The 19065-nt window shown below is 43.7% G+C and overlaps 1 protein-coding gene across 6 annotated transcripts in view; it reads right to left on the bottom strand.

Moving 5' to 3' along the window:
• Positions 1–19065, bottom strand: part of LOC117451610 (RNA binding protein fox-1 homolog 3-like) — a 480467-nt gene that overhangs the window by 102457 nt on the left and 358945 nt on the right. The window contains exon 1 of one of the 6 annotated variants that reach the window (XM_071203964.1): positions 10868–10948. The exons of the other annotated variants lie outside the window; for them this stretch is intronic. Within the exon in view, the coding sequence (XP_071060065.1) occupies positions 10868–10885 (18 nt within the window). The 5' untranslated portion in view covers positions 10886–10948. Of the gene's footprint in view, positions 1–10867; positions 10949–19065 lie in introns of those variants that run through there. 6 annotated transcript variants of the gene reach the window in all.

A 19065-nucleotide genomic window follows, 5' to 3' on the forward strand; every position in this document is an offset into this window, starting at 1 on the left:
GCCTTATTTGGCCTTATTTTGTGCGTCGGCCACAGGCAGTCGGACAAAGAAAATCACTCTGATTGGCTGTTCAGCTAGCGAATCAGTGCATGAGAAGCGGAACGGTTGCTTGAGAACAAGCAACACTCCAATGGCTGATAGCTCCAGTACCGCACGAAACATGTTTTCGATGGACGAGAGTGAAAATGGAACGCACACGCTATGTTTGTTTATATCACGTAGTCTGTTTTTCTTCTCTGTCTTCCGGTTGTTGCCTCTTTTGAATGACGAATACACACTACCGCCACCTGCTGGTAAGGAGAGTTATTGCCACTCACGCATGCGCAGTTCGTACGTGCTTGGCTGAAGTCTTTGCGGTGTGTTCCAGTGCGACACATGGCCAAGACGCAGGCGAACACACCGACGTTCTCTGGTGACTGCATGGTGTGTCAGGGCCTTTATAGACATTCATTGAGATGAGAGGAGCATGAACACGTTTACTTGGTTAGTTACTTCCTTTTGTTCGAGACTTATGGCACAGTTGCCATGCTTGATGCTTTGACAGGCAAATATTATCAGCATAACTTGGACTTGTTGGAAGTGATGTCATTTGACTTATAGGGACATCCTAAACTTTGGTAGCAAGTGGATGCCAAAATGCTGAAAAAGTGAATAACCCTTACCAGTATTAACATAATGGCCAAAATGTAACATTATGAACACAGTTCTCTGTTGAAAAGGAAAGCTAGTTATGCTAGCTGTTAGCAGGCGGTGGCTAGCATAGGCTCTGCTTGGCTGAATAATGAAGCTAACAGCTAACTGATGCATTCAAGCTCCATTCGGTAGGAATGAGTATTGGTTGAAGGCAAATGATCATGTTATCATAATTTGTTCCAATGTGTACTTGTAAGATTTTTTTACAAAGATAGAAATCGATTTTGGAAAGGGAATAATGATGTTACTGATATCGTTATTGATGGCATGACTTCTTAAGCTGTGCGTTATTTTGCCCAGGGGTCAATTTGTTTGTTTTGTTGTTGTTGAAAAGCAAGCGTGTTCATTAGTAGAGCTCATGAATCCAGAAACAGCGAATGGCTCTCTTCACATTAAGGTGAATTGATTGTATTAGTATTGGATTTTGTTTGGATGTCATGTCCAGTGATAGTGGCTTTATAGCATGCGAGCAATACATGTACACCATTTTCTCTAAGTTTCAGATATCAATACGTTCTGACAGCTGAAATATTACAGAATTACCGGTATGATAATGTGAATCTCCAACTGGGCTGCATGTAATGTGATGTGAACGCAGCATATGAACCATGTTGATTGGAAGTGGTGTCCCTTAGCGCTTAGCTTATTGACAGTGAGAACTGAAAATAACTACACTTCACAGATGTATTTCTGGCTATATAAATATATTTATATTGAGGATATATATATATATTTTCGATAATATACGGCGCTTTAACTAAGAATTATTTATCAGCAGGGGTTCAGTCATCGTTATGGCCGGGCCCTTTGTACGCTGCTGAATATTTCTGTTTCTAGTTGAGGCTTAAAGAGGAGCTTTGACCATCTCACACTGGGCATGGAAACAGACACCAGTAGCTACAATCATCCTGCAGGTTATATAATGTTCATGAAAACTACATGAGAACGCCCCCCCCCAACAAACACACTCAGAATCACACTGACAGGAGCGTGCACGCATATGTGGAAGCACACACGCACGCGCACACACACACACACACACACACACACACACACACACACACACACACACACACACACACACACACACACACACACACACACACACACACACACACACACACACACACACACACACACACACACACACACACACACACACACACACACACACACACACACACACACACACACACACACACATACTGGCTGACAATGGAGAGAGGCCAAGGCTGACATGAGGTGAGATGAAGTAGCGGTTCTCATCATCCGCTGAGCCTGGCTGTGTCTGACCTGGAGGATATGGGTAGGCCCGGGGCATGGCCTCAGGACCCGGGCTGCCGGAGTGAAAGGGGGCCCCCGCCGACACTTATAAAGTCCCAGCCACAATTTACTGGGGAGGCTCAAATTGTGGTGTCCAGTGGCCACAGTGCGGCCCTGCTGTCAGCACCCCTCTTATTTGCTTCATTCCCTTTGACACTGCCTCTCGATTAGGGTCATAAATTCCATGAAATCGGTCAATAACCTATAACACTAATGTCACTCTCTTGCCATTAATTTTACAGCCTGTGTGCCACACTGTTTCTTAACCCCTTTTTACGTGACAGCGGGATTTATACTCCCCCGGATTGATTGAGAAGAGTATATAACAAGCTTTGAATGGAGCCTCTGCAACCGTAAAGATAAACAGGTATATATGAAAAGCGCTAATGTAAAATTGGATATGACTGGAATTGTTCTAGTGTTTGGAGATTACAACCTACACTTGGTTGGGTCACATATGCTATGCACCCAACTACTCCTGAAGGATTTGCTCAATAAACCCTGTGACTCTAGCTTATTAGAAAAGAGAATTTAACTTTCAAAATACTAGTATCAGCTTTTTAAATCTACACCATGTGTTACTTTTAAATTACAATGCAGCATGTATGGTATAATTCCCTAATAACACTTTTTTTTGGTTGCATTTATAAAGACAGCATAACACTGGTGTGCTTTAATAGTAGCTAAGGCCATGTGAAAATTAGTTTGCTTACAGTATATATGTCATGTCAATGTTTTTTATTTGTTTATTATGAACTACACAATACTTAATTATTCCATACAGTGATACTGTGTGTATGTCAATATAGTTTGAAAAGTAAAAGACGTGGACATTTATTTACTGTAGGCTCTGTTTTTGATTTGATTCTACAAATCTTGTACGATTTTAAAGGGACAGTGCGTCAGTTTGGCGAGCTGCAGTTGTGCATTGCAACCAATCGAATGACTCCCTTTTCACCCCTCCCATTACAGGTCCGCGATAACAAGCTAGTAAGTGTCAAACTGGGTAACGCCGTAGACCTTCTCCACGCTAAGGCCACACTTAATATATCACAACTTGAGGAGCAATGAAATTGAATCTCTGAAATCACAATTTTCGCAAAAACACTGTCGGAGAACTACGGTAGTACAAACCAACGCAAAAGATACATTCAGAGCCATAGTTTGGTTTCTCTGCTTTGAGCTAATATGGCGGTTCAACATCTTGGAAGAGTATTATCTCCCTAGTTGTAAAGGGTTTTCTAAGGTAAGGAAAACACATCAGATGATTATGCACTAATGAAAACACATGAATAAATACTACATATATAATTGCTGCTAGATCCCCCTTAAGAGTATACACTGCTGCCAAAATGACAATTTTAATCCATAGCTTTCAATCTCAAAGCAGTTATATTCAAAACAACCACTCCATCCTAATGCCTGCACATTTTTGGTTCTGAATTTTAAACAGTGCAACGTGACGATTCAATTTTAGTAACTGAGTATAAAATAGTGGAAAGCGCACAAATTACATTTGCTGCTGTGAGAGAGGGCAGAAGTGGTTTTCTTATCATGCGTGGCAGGTTGCCAGTGGATATGTTGCTGCTGTTCCTGCAGGGGCTTCTCCTCCAATCTTTTCCTTATGTGAGAGCTGACACTTCAGGGCATATCTATGGCACAGGCGTGTTAGCGATGCACACGCCTTCTGCTGCAACACTGCAGGACTGCCATGAGAGACTTCTGGAGTTACTGGCAGCGCAACAGGCCGACCGCAAAAAAGTTAAAGGTCCCATGTCATGGCCATTTCCACTGATCATAATTCCATTGTTGAGGTCTACTAGAATAGATTTATACTGTGCAATTTTCCAAACTCACATTGGTTTCGCATACAGCATCTCTGTAAAGTATGTGTATTCACTCTCTCCACTAAACGGCTCGTTGCAGCTCTTGCCCCCCCTCCCTGTGAGCCCAGTGTGCTCCGATTGGTCGGGACCAGTCGGGAGGTTGTGAATCGCGCTGAGCTCCGTGGAGGTGTGATTTCCTTGTTTAGCGATTGGTCAATTTGGACCAATCAGCGGGGACTTAACGTAACGGCTCCACGGATTGGTCCATTTCGTTCCGGGGACGACATGACATCATGATGTACCCGGAAGAATCAAATGGACAATGACGTATCTCCAACGAGGCGTTTTGGGGAGGTAGTGTGTTAGAGTTTACTCGCTACAGGGTGTACTTTGAGGGTTTTGACTCTGCACACCGTTTACATGCATAAAAACCTTCATAACACACAAGGGGACGGGTAATAACCGGAAAAGCATGACACGTCACCTTTAAATAAATTAATAAGACTGCGAAAAATAATTACTGCAGAATGGCATTTTGGCAATGGAAAAGCTCACAGACAGATACTTCTGTTCAAGTACAATTTGAGCTGAAAGAGGATAGGGAAAGGAAACTTCTGCACACAAAAACAGTGCTGAGAGAAGCCCTTTCTTTCTTTAGATCAGCTGAATGGGGACATTTTTAGGCCAAGAAGTATTCTGCTCCTCCAAGTCTTAAATGACACATGCTGTGATCCTGAAACTGACTTGTTGTCCTACTGTCAATGCTCCATGCCTTTGTCTATTTATAGCTTTAAGATGTCATGGAATTTGGGGCAAAATCTTTGAACCCACGCTCCAGTTTTTTCTGTGGATCGTCGTTTGTTGAAAAGCCATCGTTTTAATATTTTATTCTCCGAGTTAGCAAGATGTAAGATGTCTGCTTCACTTAAATTTAAAGCATAATCACACTCATCCGGGTTTGTTCTCTCAGTCACGTGAGAGAAACAGACAATATCCTCTGGTGTTTTGGGGAGTTGGCGTGCGCTGGCTCCTCGCCATCCTACTACTCCACCGGCTCCTTCTTGTTTTTCTGTTGGAGCTGCACTCTCAGGGAGAAAGAGAGACCCCTTTAAACAACACGGCCGCCGTTAATCATTAAATCGGATTTTTATTTTTTGCCTCCTCTGGAATGGCTGGAGTTAAATTGACACGGAGCCTCGACTGTGGCGAGGCAAAATGGCCGCTCGTAGTAACAGCTCACAAGCCCCTGGACAACCTGAGGCATGGCCATCCAATCCCACATCATTAAGGCTAGAGTCCTTTATTGTGTTGGAGGCATTAAATGGTGCGCTGGCTATAGCCCTGAAGTCACACTCCACTAGGAGAAAACAGCAGAAAAATAACGGCACAGCTGGATAATGACTTTTCCCTGGGAGGCTGACCATGTGTACAAAAGCGCTAATGATAGCAGGTGCAATAAGCGAGCACAAGGCTTTTACTGCGTCCGGATCTATTTTCCTCTGCTAAACTTGCCAGTGATTTCCCCCGTGTAGGTGTCTTTCTGTAGTTTAAGAACACCCCTCCCTCTCCCCTGCCTCCCCTCCTCTCTCTCTTCTCCTGTATCTAATCTCTTTATCAGCTGTGCAGCTAATATCAAAGAGGACTGTGGTGTGAAAACCTTCCAAGTAAAACCTGCTGTCAGAGTCTAATCACAATTAGCTGGGCTTTAGACCCATTAGCCCCAAGGGGATGAGACCGAAAGCTGACAGAATTATTGTTAAAGCTTCAGATTGCTAATGATCCCACAGAGCAAAAAAAAGGGTAGGGCCTATAGGTTGTTCAACATATATGAAATGAACCCTGATTTAATCTTGGGATTGATCTTCCCCGTTGTTTGAATTCCACTGGAACGATATGTAAAACCTGATGAAGTTTCTTGAATCTCATTGGTCTTAGTGGTTAAACAGATAACACGTTTCCTGGATGTTCTGACTCCACTGCTTCCTTAGCTCGGCTTTGTAGCTATTACATCAGCTCAGCTACAAAGGCAAGAGTGCCTTCCAGATTATAAAACATTAAGCGAGAAATTAATGACTGATTGCAACAGCCGTTTCTGAAACTTAAAAGAAAAGGAGAGCAACAACCGGCAGACAAAACAACAGCATGTGACACCCCTGGAGTGAATCACCTGCAGTATAAGCCTTTCAAAGAAGCACCTCGCATTTGATGTTAAGCCCCCAAACTGCTCGGGCTGTCGGAGGACTAGCCGGGAGATAGAAATGTCTAAAGTTATTACAGCAGTCAGGTAAAAAAATGTGGCAACACCGTCCTGTAATGGGGGTGGAGAGCCGGCGAGCAGCAGCTAATGAAGGCGTCTCAGGGAGTACTAAAGAGTCTACGTGACACTACTCCTGATTCGCCCGTCTGAGGACACAGATCAATTAATACATTAACAAACGATCGCAAGCACTTCATCTTGCAATATGAAACCGGCGGCCTGGACTCGCTGCCCTCCCGCCCACAATGGCTGATCAGCTCGGCCTCCACACACAGTCCGCCATGAATTTCAACATCCTCTGCCAGTCCCAAGCCCTATGTATGGGTTTGCTCTGCCACACCAGAGGCTCAGAGCGTATGCATGCATTGTAACCACAACACATGCTGTACACTCAGTAAATGCAGCGTGTGCAATAAAGGAAGATATGGAAATGCTCCGGGCTATTCTTCATCTTCTAAGAAAATCTAACCTACTGATACAATTTGCAGTATAATGCACCGTCTATGACCAAATCACAACAGCTTTGATTGAACGTGCGCCTAGAGGGAATTTGCTCTTACTAATGACCACAGCGCGAGAGCCTCAAACTGGCTCCTTCCTGTTTTTTAAACGTCTGCTGCTTGTGTCCTTTTTTTTTTTTTAAAGGATAAAAACAAAAGCATTAATGCAGGCCAAACACACCATGTGAGCAGCCTGCGGCACACTCCACTGCGTTGGTTGGGAAAGTCTAACGTAAACCATTGCTCCTTTCCTCGCCATATATATCCAGTCTCCCCATTACCACCATCTCTACTCGACAGCGAGGGCCCAGCACTGCTAAATTATTCATCACACTGAGGGGAGGACAGAAGCATGCATGGTTTCTCCACTCCATGCCTCTTCCCTTTTTCTCTGTGTCTCTAATGCAAAGGAACAGCCGGGTGGAGAGAATGATATACGGGCCGTCTCTCCGTCACTGTGTGGCCATCGCGGGAGATGTCGCCTCCACTTCCTCCAATTACCATGGTGCAGTTGGGCTTAGAGGTGCGCCCCACCGCAGTACAGACGGTGGCTTTCTCGCCTGCCAAGCACACGAGGGGGTAAAAAGGTGGGTGGCACCCAGGGGCCCCATGCATAACCTGGGACGTCTTTGTATACACATTCATCTATATCAGTGGGCAACGGGGAAATGTAAGCCAAAGGTAATTGCCCTGGATAAGAACATCTGCTTGGTGAATAAATATTCTAATGAGGGGAGCTCGCAGGTTCCCCAGACTGATGCACGGCTGACAGGCCTCCGGAGGGACCCCCAGGTAATGCTCACCACCTGCAGTTCAAACAGGAGGCGGTCCCACCCTCCTCTCAAAGCTAAACGCTGGCCGACTGACGCACACACGCACACGCACACGCACACACACACACACACACACACACACACACACACACACACACACACACACACACACACACACACACACACACACACACACACACACACACACACACACACACACACACACACACACACACAGCCATGAGTGGTATATCATTGATCATGCACTGGTTGTGATGTTACTGTTCTCTGGAATGACAAGTGTAACGCAACACTCCTGCACTTTCACATTTGGTGTCATGCAGCGAAGGTTCTGAGGCTGAGTATTTGCTGATTTTAGAGGAAAAAGGCGAGAAGATGCTTACATTTCTGAGAGTTTACTTGTCGTGCGCAGCTGGAACTCTAACTCACTCGTCATTTACTGGTTTAGCAACCAGCATACTTCACTTATCTTCTGTTTGCACATAAGGCTCGAGAAAACCACCATTTTAATCTGTTTCCAGATTACTCTTCATTTAAATAAATACATTGTTTAATCTAAAAGCATGACATTTCTGGAAAAAGGTGCGTCATTATTTCCCATACCCAGTGCTTTGCTTAAAAGTGCTTGATTTGATGGTTAATTAATAACAATATTATCCACGTTCTGTAAAATGCTCTTGGGATTCATCTCAAAGCAATAACAATGCAAGACAATTTATAATGACAACAACTTTTGGTCACACTGACACTCGACAAGCTAACAGCGTTACATCTATAGTGATATGAAACAAGGAAGAAATAACCAGATCCACATATTTAGAAAAGTTGGAACACAAGAATATTTGGCGGTCTGTACTGATCAGTGACGATAATGAAATGCATTTCTTTTAGTAATACTTAGTCTTCAAAAAACGTATCCCCATCCTGCAGAAATTAATCGGGACACCACATTTGAGGGCCGTAACTTATAATAATGTCTGTTGTCTATTCATGTGACCAACAATTACCTTACATTTGACCAATACCTTTGGAAACAAATGACAATTTCCTTGTTGCCTGCTTAAAATTGCTTGCTACGACAAAAACATTTAAATATAGCCGAAAACATAAAACTATTGAAACCAAGAGAAGCAGCACATTGTCAGGTAAGTGAAATGTTACGGGTTTATTAGTAAATGACGTAACCAATGCATCTGATGAATAACGCAGTGCAACATTCTATTGGTCAGCGCAAGAAAATGACTTTGTTTGCTTTCTTTTTTTCAGATTGAGGTTGTCTTAAAACTGATACAATCATATATTTGGTTCCCTTTCTGATACCCTGTATCTATCCCGGAAGCAAAATAGAGAAAATATTCAATTACTAGTTTGTTGTTTTTTTTAAGAAAACTTTAACAACACTGAATATTTGTTTTTGTGATGAACCAGACATTTTATCCTGATACTGTTAATAAGTGAATAAAGAAAGAGGTATATTTGGATACTATACAATGAGGAGTTGTGTATTGAAGATGCTTAGAGATATATGTAATAACTAAACACTAGTTTGGATGTGAGTAGAAATGTAAAGATCATCAGATCTCCAGCTTTCTTAGTGTCTTACTCGCAGGACAATTTACCATCTGATTAAGGGATATGCAAATAGGGTTAGGTTGGAATGGCTGTTCCCCCATAGCACAATACGGCCCTTATGGAATGCTTAAAAACGTGCCTGAAAAATATCTGCTGTCTGAACACTGCTTCTGCCTTTTTAATATACACACACATGCTCATAAACCTTCCATGTTCATATGTTATCGATGCTTTAAGTATATGTTGCTCTTAAAGTTTGCCCTTATTAGTGACTGTAAGTTACTGTTTGTATGTTGATCTTGTGTTTTCTATACAATTGTGATTTTTAACATTATTTAAGTGGAGGCTCCAAAAATGACCGTGTGGGTTCCCTGCCTCTTCTTCTTAAATTGAGCCCCCGCCCGCAAAAAGTTAAAAAAATGACTTCAATTTAGCCCAACATTAATGGATGAACTCATAAAAACATACACAGGGAAACTAAGGCATTTAAACGTGAGGCCCAGAGTCACAGTGATGAGCCTGCAGGTTGCACACCACCGTCAGCATTACTGCTCCACTCTGTTCAACCAGCATCAGTGTGTGTGTGTGTGTGTGTGTGTGTGGTCAACTCTACTGGCTGCAGGGTGATTTAGTGGTGAAACTGCAGGTGGAGGAAGTGGAGCTCACACACCAACAGGCCATAAGACTCTCTGGAGAAGCATCGATACCCAGGAGGCATCACAGGAAAAGCCGGAGTTCGAGTGAGGCCTCGAAAAAACATGCTGGATCCCTTTCTCTCAGTTATGACATCATTTGGAAACGATATCCCTTCCTGTCCATTCCATCCACTTGGAAACAAAAATAAAAACTTTTTCTAGTGGTTCAATTGAGAGCTCATTACCCACTGAGAGTAACTTTGGCCCCAAAACATCCTCTCTGTCTCCAGAAACCTGAGCTCAGAATCAATACCGAGGGCTGCTTCAGTCACAGCATGCTTAACATGCTTTTGTTATTCATGTGTTGCTCTTATTACCAAATAAAAAAAGTCCTTTCTTAGGATTCAGATAACTTTCCCCCCCCCCCAAAGAAGATGCTCTCTCCGCAGACATGTGAGCTCACGATCAATAGCTCCACACACAGTCTGCAGGAGGGACTCGTCTCTAACTGCACTCACAGTGGCAAAGCTGGACATATGTGGCGCATTGGAGAATCATTTACTTTACTTTGAAGAACACAAGTTGGCAAAACAGTGGAGGATTAAAATGATGCGCTGTGTGCCTGAGTGAGAAGTACATGTAGTGTACATGTAGTGTAGACGCTAAGGCAGCGAGCGCTGGGGCGGGTTCTGTTGTGGTGAGAATACAAACCGCCGTGGAGACAAAACCAATCTGACTAATCACACATGATCTCAAACAGAATGAATCAGCAGCGCTGGTTAACAATCTGTAATCGTCCTCATTCTGCAGCCTCAGTGCAGCCTCCATGATGAAGAGACAACGAGAGAGAGAGAGAGAGAGAGAGGGGAGTTCTGTCTGACTTGGATACGACGGCAACAACACCACAAAGCACATTTTCACAACACTAAGAATTTAAAATGTGTCCCCAAAAGACCTTTCAATTTATCTGGAGTTAAATGGCAAACATGCTCCATATTTAGAAGTGGAATACGTGTATACGTGTGGGTAATAATCGCACTCTGACATCCTCTGTGCATCTGAAGGCTGACTACATGCGACACGTACACGCAGGCCTCTATAGCATCTGGCTGCAGCGTCAACAACACACATGGACAACCATCAGCTCTGTGCACACACACACACACACACACACACACTTCGCCACACACAAGCCACACAACATTTTTAAAACCACTAACCCAGCAGCGTGAGCGCTAAATGCATCCTCACTTTATCCGGTACTCACCCAAAAGTACATCATCATGGCAGAAGCAGGACAGGTGTGGGCAGGCTGGGGCGGAGGAGAGGAGCGAGGGCCGAGCGCCGGGGCCAGTCCAACCAGGAGTGTGTGCCAGGAGTGTGTGTCAGGAGTGTGTGTCAGGAGGAGTCAGAGCGCTTGGATTGAGCTTTACTGCACCCTGATCCACTGAGCAGCCTCCCTCTCAACTGTTCAAAATAACCTGACTTGATGTCTCCTCTCCTTCTTCTTCTTTCTTCTTCTTTCAAGCAGATTGATCTTTGGTTAATTCTTCAAAAAGAAGTCCCCTTCTTTCCTCTTCTTCTTCTTTTTCTTCTTCTCAGCCAACACAGGAAAAAAAGAGAGGAGGTAAAAAAGCAGTGAGGAAAAGGAAAAGGAAAGAGAGAGCCGGGGAGGTGTTGTAACCTCTTTTTTCTTTTGACACTCTTCCACTCCACACCACTCACTTGGAGACTCTCCCTCTGTCTCTCTCTCTCTCTCTCTCTCTCTCTCTCTCTCTCTCTCTCTCTCTCTCTCTCTCTCTCTCTCTCTCTCTCTCTCTCTCTCTCTCTCTCTCTCTCTCTCTCTCTCTCTCTCTCTCTCTCTCTCTCTCTCTCTCTCTCTCTCTCTCTCTCTCTCTCTCTCCCCTGTGCCGTCTCTTATTGGTGAATGTGAAATCAGTCGGTACGGCGCCGAGGCTCAACTAGAGCAGCAGCAGCCTGCGCTTTGACAGCTGCCTCCAGCGTTCCTCCACCGGAGCCGTGATGCTCTGCATAGAGGAGTGCGGCGAACAAAACTGGGATCCTGCAGACTGGTACTGTAACATTTCACCGTCCCGGGGAGGGAGGGGAAGGGGGGGGGGCAGGAAGCTGGGAGTCTTGGTGGAGAGCTCTGCGGGGAGGGTGGGGGGGGAAGTGTGTTGATGATGATGCTGGTGATACCAACAGATTGCTCCTCGCTGTCTGTGACTGAGATGTTTAACTGAAGTTGTGGCAGTTTCAGTTCATTGAACAGGAGAAGGCAATAATGAAGGGTGAACACAAACAAAAACACGGAGAAATTGTAAAAGTGTGCCACAGGCAATTGGGAGAAACAGCCTATTTTCTACTTGTTTTCAAATGCTCAGCTTTACGTGCTGCATTTTTCTCCCACCATTGTTTTATACCACATTAAGTATATTGTCAACAGATATAATATGAAGTTTAAACAAAAACTTCATATTTTTGCTTTCAATAAACCTACAATTCGTTGACATAATACATTTAATTAAAGTCAACGTTTCAGTTTTTTCCAGTTCCATATATTTTTCGTATCAGAGCAGAGGCCAGATGAAGTTAGTGTGAAACACCTTGGTGTGCCAGGCTATACTACATTACATGCTTTAGTGTGTTTTCCATCTGGCGGCTGTAAAAGGGGGAGGGGAAACCAGGCATGGGGAGGAGGGAAGAGGGGGGGGGCTTGGCTATCTTCTAGACAGCAGTTACAATGAGCCTGCCTCAGCAATTTTCAAAACATATCATCAATACACGACTGGGAGCTCGCGCTTTTAAATATTAACCCTGTGGCTCCGGGGCGGGCTGCTTCCAGTGGTTTTTGCGGCAACCTCTAGTGCCGGATTACGCAATAAAAAGACATCCTGGGGGATGAGCTAATTTGCTGTAGGATCCGAAAGAACATTTGCCAGCTATAGAGAACATTGTCGTAATGAACAGAGCAGATATATGCAGGTTATGTTACCCATCAGTAATTGCCACATAAGGAGGTTGAGTTAAATTTGCAGCTGGCTTTGAGCGGAATTTATACACGAGGGGCCTCACTCATACGGCGTAACTGTCATGTTGAATTTATCACCCATTTTATCTTTTCCACCGCCTTGGTGAAGTATGAAAGGCATCTGAAGAATTGCAATTAGTAATTTTTGTAAATATTGTGGTGTTTTAGAAGAATTGGTTTATTTTTGAAGTGCGCTTCTGATAAATCAACACAAGCTTCGTATAAATCTCAGGCCTTCTCACTCAATCACATCACAATCCAGCCTCCCTATTACTCTGAGCACACGCACACACTTTCTTATTTGTGGCATTACCATGCACATACAAGTCCCCCATATCTTTCTACACGTCCACCAGAACCCAATGGATTTACATTAGCAATCACAGAGTGGGGTAACTGCCCCACTCCTACATCAATCTCTGATGGGAAATAAAAATGAAATGCACTTCTCAGGCAACTCGGATTAAGGATCACGCTTTTTATCAAATACTGAAGTCTATTTCAAGTCCTGCTCATAAATAACTGAAGGGGAGAGAGGGAGGGAAATAAGAAAAGTGTGGAGGCGATAGAGAGAGACCTGAGGGGAAGGGTCGGGGTGGAGTGGATGTAGACAGAGAGCATCATGGTTCGAAGCTGAGGGCACTTGGGGTTGGAGGGATTAGGGGGGAAACGGGAGGAAATAACAATCTGAGGGCATTTTAGCATCATATAATCCCCACTTCTCCTTTTCTAGAAATCTCCTTCAATTACAGATGGAAAATGGAATTCGGGTTAAGATGGCGTTGCTCGGGGTGCAGACCTCGCCTGCTTCCTGTCTCCCCCTGCTTTTTTCTCACATGCTACCAAGGATGCAAGTGCACGGCTTTCCCTACCATTTAGATTTCCCACCATAGTCTAGACAATCCCAGGAGACTCCGCCATCCATTATAAAAGATGGAGCTTTCAAAGAGTGGAGGAAGTGGAGGGCCTCACACAGAGCGTGTTCTGCCTAAAATGTCCGTCTGTCTCCCGCCCCGGCTTGAAGATCCGTCTTAATATTTCATGATGATCTCACCTTCACAGAGCATCTTCTGTCAGTCTCCACTCACATCGCTGTCATCAGAAAGACAATGAACCCCGCTCTCGATACAAATCCCAGTGGACTTCCCCGCTATAGTTATCTCCACCTGTTCAACACACAGCCAAGTCTCAGCTGGTGTGAGTCCATCCTGAGTCTCACAGGTTATTTCCTCTAATCACACACTTCCCTTTATGGAGTGACCTGTTTTACTACTCGCTGACATGGATCCTCAGCTGCGCTCCTTTTATCTGCCTTCATCAGCTCCACAGGTAGCTATTGACATTTCTATAATAAAACGCAGCACATCATGAAAGGAGGCTGCGCGCAGTGATACTGGTTCGCAATACTGCACTGCAGAATGTAATGCTCCGTAAGATCACAGCACGTTAAGAATGTGTGTGGTGATGGAGTTTCACATATTGCATTTCAATTGAATTTTGTATTGCGGTGACAACAGTTGGACTAGTTAGGCTGTAAAGCTCACTCTGTATAATGGCACCCAATATAGGGGGGCTCGGTCTCTGTGGGGTGGACCCAGGTTCGAATCCCGCCTAGAACCATTTAACGCCTTTCGTCCCCCCTGTCACAACATTTCAAAAACCGTCACTTCACTGGTGGCCTGTAAATGTAAGCTGGATACTAAATGGTCCTATGAGCCAGAATATTTAAATATATATGGATGTTTTTAACTTCAAAAACTCTAATATGATTTACACTGATGGATTTAATGAACATGCATATGCAGTTTAACATATACTGTGTAAAAGGAAATTCTACCAGGTAGTCATTATTAAAATAAGATATATACAGTATATATCTAAAAGGTTTAAAAGTTGTCAGCACCGCATTTCTTTTTGAAGAATGTATTCTTATTGAGTAACGAGGAGGCCATCAGCTCGCTATCGGTCATAACTCTGCTCTCACCGAGCTAGCTGCCAGCGATCAGGACTGAAGCATTGCTACCTTAAACAGTGGTACAAATTCATTCAACACTGTGACAAAGTGGAGCTTACATTAAGCAGGGTGGCTGGTGACTGACATGTTTTCCCTTTGAGGCTAACCATAGCTCGACAACCCCTGATTTGCTTGCTGCTGCTGAGATGACTGCAAATGTGTAAAGTCGCCTCGCCTGCTGGTGATATCAACTCCAGCTCACAGGGGTCCATGTTCCGGCACAGGGAGGACACTCAGTGCTCCACAGCATGTTCCTGCCTCCTGTGGAATTTGGCCTGCTCTCAGTGGAATTGAAACTTTCCTGCTGCCACACACGTTTTTTTTAATTGCCTTTATGTGTTATATAGGTCTGCCAAGGCTAAAATCCCTGTGTTCCCTGCAGAGGGAGTTTCTCTCCCACACACTCCCACCCCCCCTGCCTGAAGCGCCTACATTGGACTATTTTGTTTACTTCAGTAACACCCGCACTTCTATTGGCTAGCACTCCAACACATTGTACGTGAGGATACATCACAACAGAGCAGGCCAGCTAACCAATCAGAGTAGACTGTGCTCTGGTTTCAAACACAGGGTGAAAAAAAGGCAGGCAGTATGATACAAATAATGAGCTTTTTCAACATTAAAGCATGTACACATGTCACAGTAGATACAAATATGAAACCTGAAAATTAGCATGATAGGGCCCCTTTAATATCAACACATTATGCCAGTGTGGCCTGCACTTCTCCGGCCTAAAAGACAATCTTGCACATCTTGTACATTTGAGGTGAATAGGCACAAACTGTGAGATATCTACACCAATGGCTTGAGAACCACCTTTGCCAATTATTTGTTTTTCCAGACGGCTTTATAAGCGACATGGAACATGTATCAGGAATACAGTATCTTGTAGAAATATAGAATATTGGAATGAACCTAACAATCTGCATAATGTCTTCCCTTAAGACAGGGGTGTCAAACTCAAGGCCCGGGGGCCAAATCCGGCCCGCGACTTCATTTGATGTGGCCCGCAGGAGCTTGCAAAGAATATAATACGTTTATTATACGGTTACATGCCACTTTACAGAAGCAGGTTGCCCATAAACTACATGTCCCACAATGCATCTCGTTTTGTGACATGCGCACTGAAGAAACTTGCAATTATTTGCCCTGGACTTCTGCTTTCAGACGTAGTTAATTACTAAGTTATTATCCTATCAGATAATAATCCAATTCAGAGGCAATCATGTCATAATACATTATTTTATATATATTATATATTTGTATATGTATATTTATATAGTTACCACTGGCCCTTTGAGTGCAACCATAATGCTAATATGGCCCGCGATTACATTTAGTTTGACACCCCTGCCTTAAGACCTAAACTGCACTTTTTTTTAATTACATTTGAATTTAGCTCATGTGTGGGCTACAACAACAACCGATAAATTGCGTTGCGTCATCAAGACATCCCGACAGCCAATAAAAAAAGAGAAAACAACAAGAAGACACCATGCTTTCACATATCTCTTTAACTCAGGCATTCTGACATGGAGAGCCTGCATATTTAGGCTTGAACACAGTAATGGTTTGTTTCGTAGCCCTGGAAGACATCATTAAACATCATTTGTAAGCATACATTACACGATACGCAGCAAATCGCCCATCTGGTGATTTTGGAGCTCACTGTCTGGAAAACAATAAATCTATTGTATGGCTCCACGTAAAGAATCCCACTAAAGTAACGCCTCTGTGTAGACATACGTGGAGTGTATTACACATAGCAATGCGTGCAGACTGTATGTAGTGTTAATAATGCAGTGTTTACACCTTGGCATGGAGCAGGCAGCACTGGCCCAGGGCTGTGCAGTAATTAGGGGCGCAGTGTTGGGGGTGTGAAGCTGGCTGCGTGTTGTGCTGATACCACTGCGGGCGGACCTGGTGTGCGACACAAGGCCACACCCCGAGTCCCAGCAGGAAGTCACACCTTTCACAACGACAGGCGCTGCTCCTGCCTGTGAGCTCTGCGGGTACTCAGCGGACACCCAGGATGTTAACATGGGGACAGCAGTCTTTAGCACCACAGGAGCCAGGTGTGTGGTCTGCTCACACATTCATATTAACCATTTGTAGTGGATGGGGCAGGGCAACGATTAGCGCAAGCATACACATGTGTGTTATACCTGTAGGTGTCTTTTATTCTCGGTCATGGCTTCATTGTATGGATAATACCATGGTTGTGTTATGTTTCTTTTTCATTTCACTACATTCTATAATTACTTTTGCCCTTGCATATATTTGTTGTCCTCCCCAATTGTCAACATTTGTATTCGATATAAAACATATATGAATAACTTTTCATTCAGGAAAAAAAAGGGCATAAAGGTGAGACCTGAGGTGGCAAGTATTTGGAAATCATATCTTACACATTCAATGACATGGACTTGTGGTGAATGTCATATGGGAAAAAGAAGGAACATGTTTGACAATGTTGTAACTTGAATTGAGGCACCATTTGTGTAAAAAGTGACACGAGAAGATCACAGCAGGAGAGCCAGAGATTGACCTTTAGTCCCCAATTCATCCTACATATCCCATGATGCAATACAGTCATGCCTTTTGAGAGATCTTTCCCGCCTTGTTTATGCCACACAACACATTATACAACAGTAAACAAACACTGATTTGAAATAGTGCGGACTGCTGATTTACATCGTACCGATTCCTAAGACCATGGAGACCCCTTTCAACGATGAACATATCAGTTTAATTATATTTTTCTTCCTCCACACTCGATGTGACTGATAAGAACAGAAACACAGCAACACTTTCTGTTTAATTGAAAGCCAGATCTCTGTCAGCTGTCATGTTTCTCATTTGTTGCATCCTTCAAAGACTTGTTTACTGGCTACGACACATGTCAGTGAATGCATGCTTGAGTATTTCTTTGAATTCATTAGTGCATATATATAAAGATACACACATACACCTAGTACAGATAGTAGGGAGAGATTCAGTAGCAGCGCATGCATCTTAACAGCCTCTTGCATCTCCATTTGACATTAATTGATAATCAAACAAGCCTTCACATTAGACATTTATGAGATCAGCTGAATTATCTATTTAATGTAACCCAATTATATGCAACCCTTGTGCACCAATCAACAGTAATTCCCGACTCATAAATGACAGCTCCAGCGACATATTTAATCAATAATAAACATTGATGAAAACTTGCGACCCGCTTAGAAGGAGGGTAATTAACGGGAAGAAAAAGTGCTGTGCTGAATTTATTTTTTCTTTAGGAAAATGTGCTCTGTGATCCTCGTGGTTTTATGACTCGCACAATAATCTCTTCTCTCGCATCGCAGCACCAGTGAGTGTAGAGCAAACATTCCATTTCCCTTTCGACAATTAGTGATAGACATTTATCATTAATCCTTAAGACGGGCTTTCACAGCTGCTAAGTACAACATTTTTATTTGTTTTAAGTTGTTGCCATGAAGCTGCATTTCATTTTGCTTTTTGGGATTTCCCCTTTCCTGTAGTGTGTTAGGTTTGTGTGCATGTAAATGGTCTGCAAAGGCTAAAATCCAAAAAGTTTTTCTCCAAAACACTTCCCCCCTTGCCTGAAACATCTTCATTAGGCGCATTCACACAGAGTACTTTTACCCGTACTTCCCGTTTAGTTCCGTTAGTGCCTGGAATTTTGCGTTCACACCAAAAAGAGTACTTAGTTCCGAGAACTTTTACCCCCATGTTTAGTGCCTGCTAGAGAGGTAGGACTATCCTGGGGAGAAAAAAGTACCAATTTCGGTTGGCTGGGCGAATTGCAAACCACGCCCCGTAAATCTTATGTGAAACCGCCATTGTATTTGCTGGCATTAGCATTATTAGCATTAGCCCCACGCACCAACGGAGAGAGAATAACTTATGGCAACACAAAAAAAAACATGGGATCGGCGGAGTGTCGGCGTTTCTGGCGATTTACTCTGAAGCCAGTCCCCAACTCCGGGGACTTCGGGTGGCAGTATACGCCGTGAAGTGGTTTGCGGCCTACCAGTAAACCCAAAGCAGAAGAAGAAGAAGTGACGTCAGTGGCTTCATTTGCCTAATCCTCCCCCAGGGAATTATTCCAGTGTGAACGCGATCTGTACTTAGTTCTGTGCTGGCACGAAGTGCCGGCACTAAGTGCTGGGCACTAAGTACGGCAAAGTACTTGGTGTGAAAGCGGCTATTGGACTCCTTTGTTTACATCACTATGTAACACTCGTGCTTCTATTGGATAGTGCTCCAACTCTTTGTACATGAAATGCTAAGGAGAGGGACATTTCCAACACGTTTCTAAGCAGTTGACCAATCATAACATAGCCAGCCAGATAACCAATCAGAGCAGAGCGGGTTCTATTTGAACACAGCAGGTGAAAAGCAAGCCCCA

The sequence above is a fragment of the Pseudochaenichthys georgianus genome, chromosome 8, assembly GCF_902827115.2.
Source record: "Pseudochaenichthys georgianus chromosome 8, fPseGeo1.2, whole genome shotgun sequence".
NCBI classification, from domain to species: Eukaryota; Metazoa; Chordata; class Actinopteri; order Perciformes; family Channichthyidae; genus Pseudochaenichthys; species Pseudochaenichthys georgianus.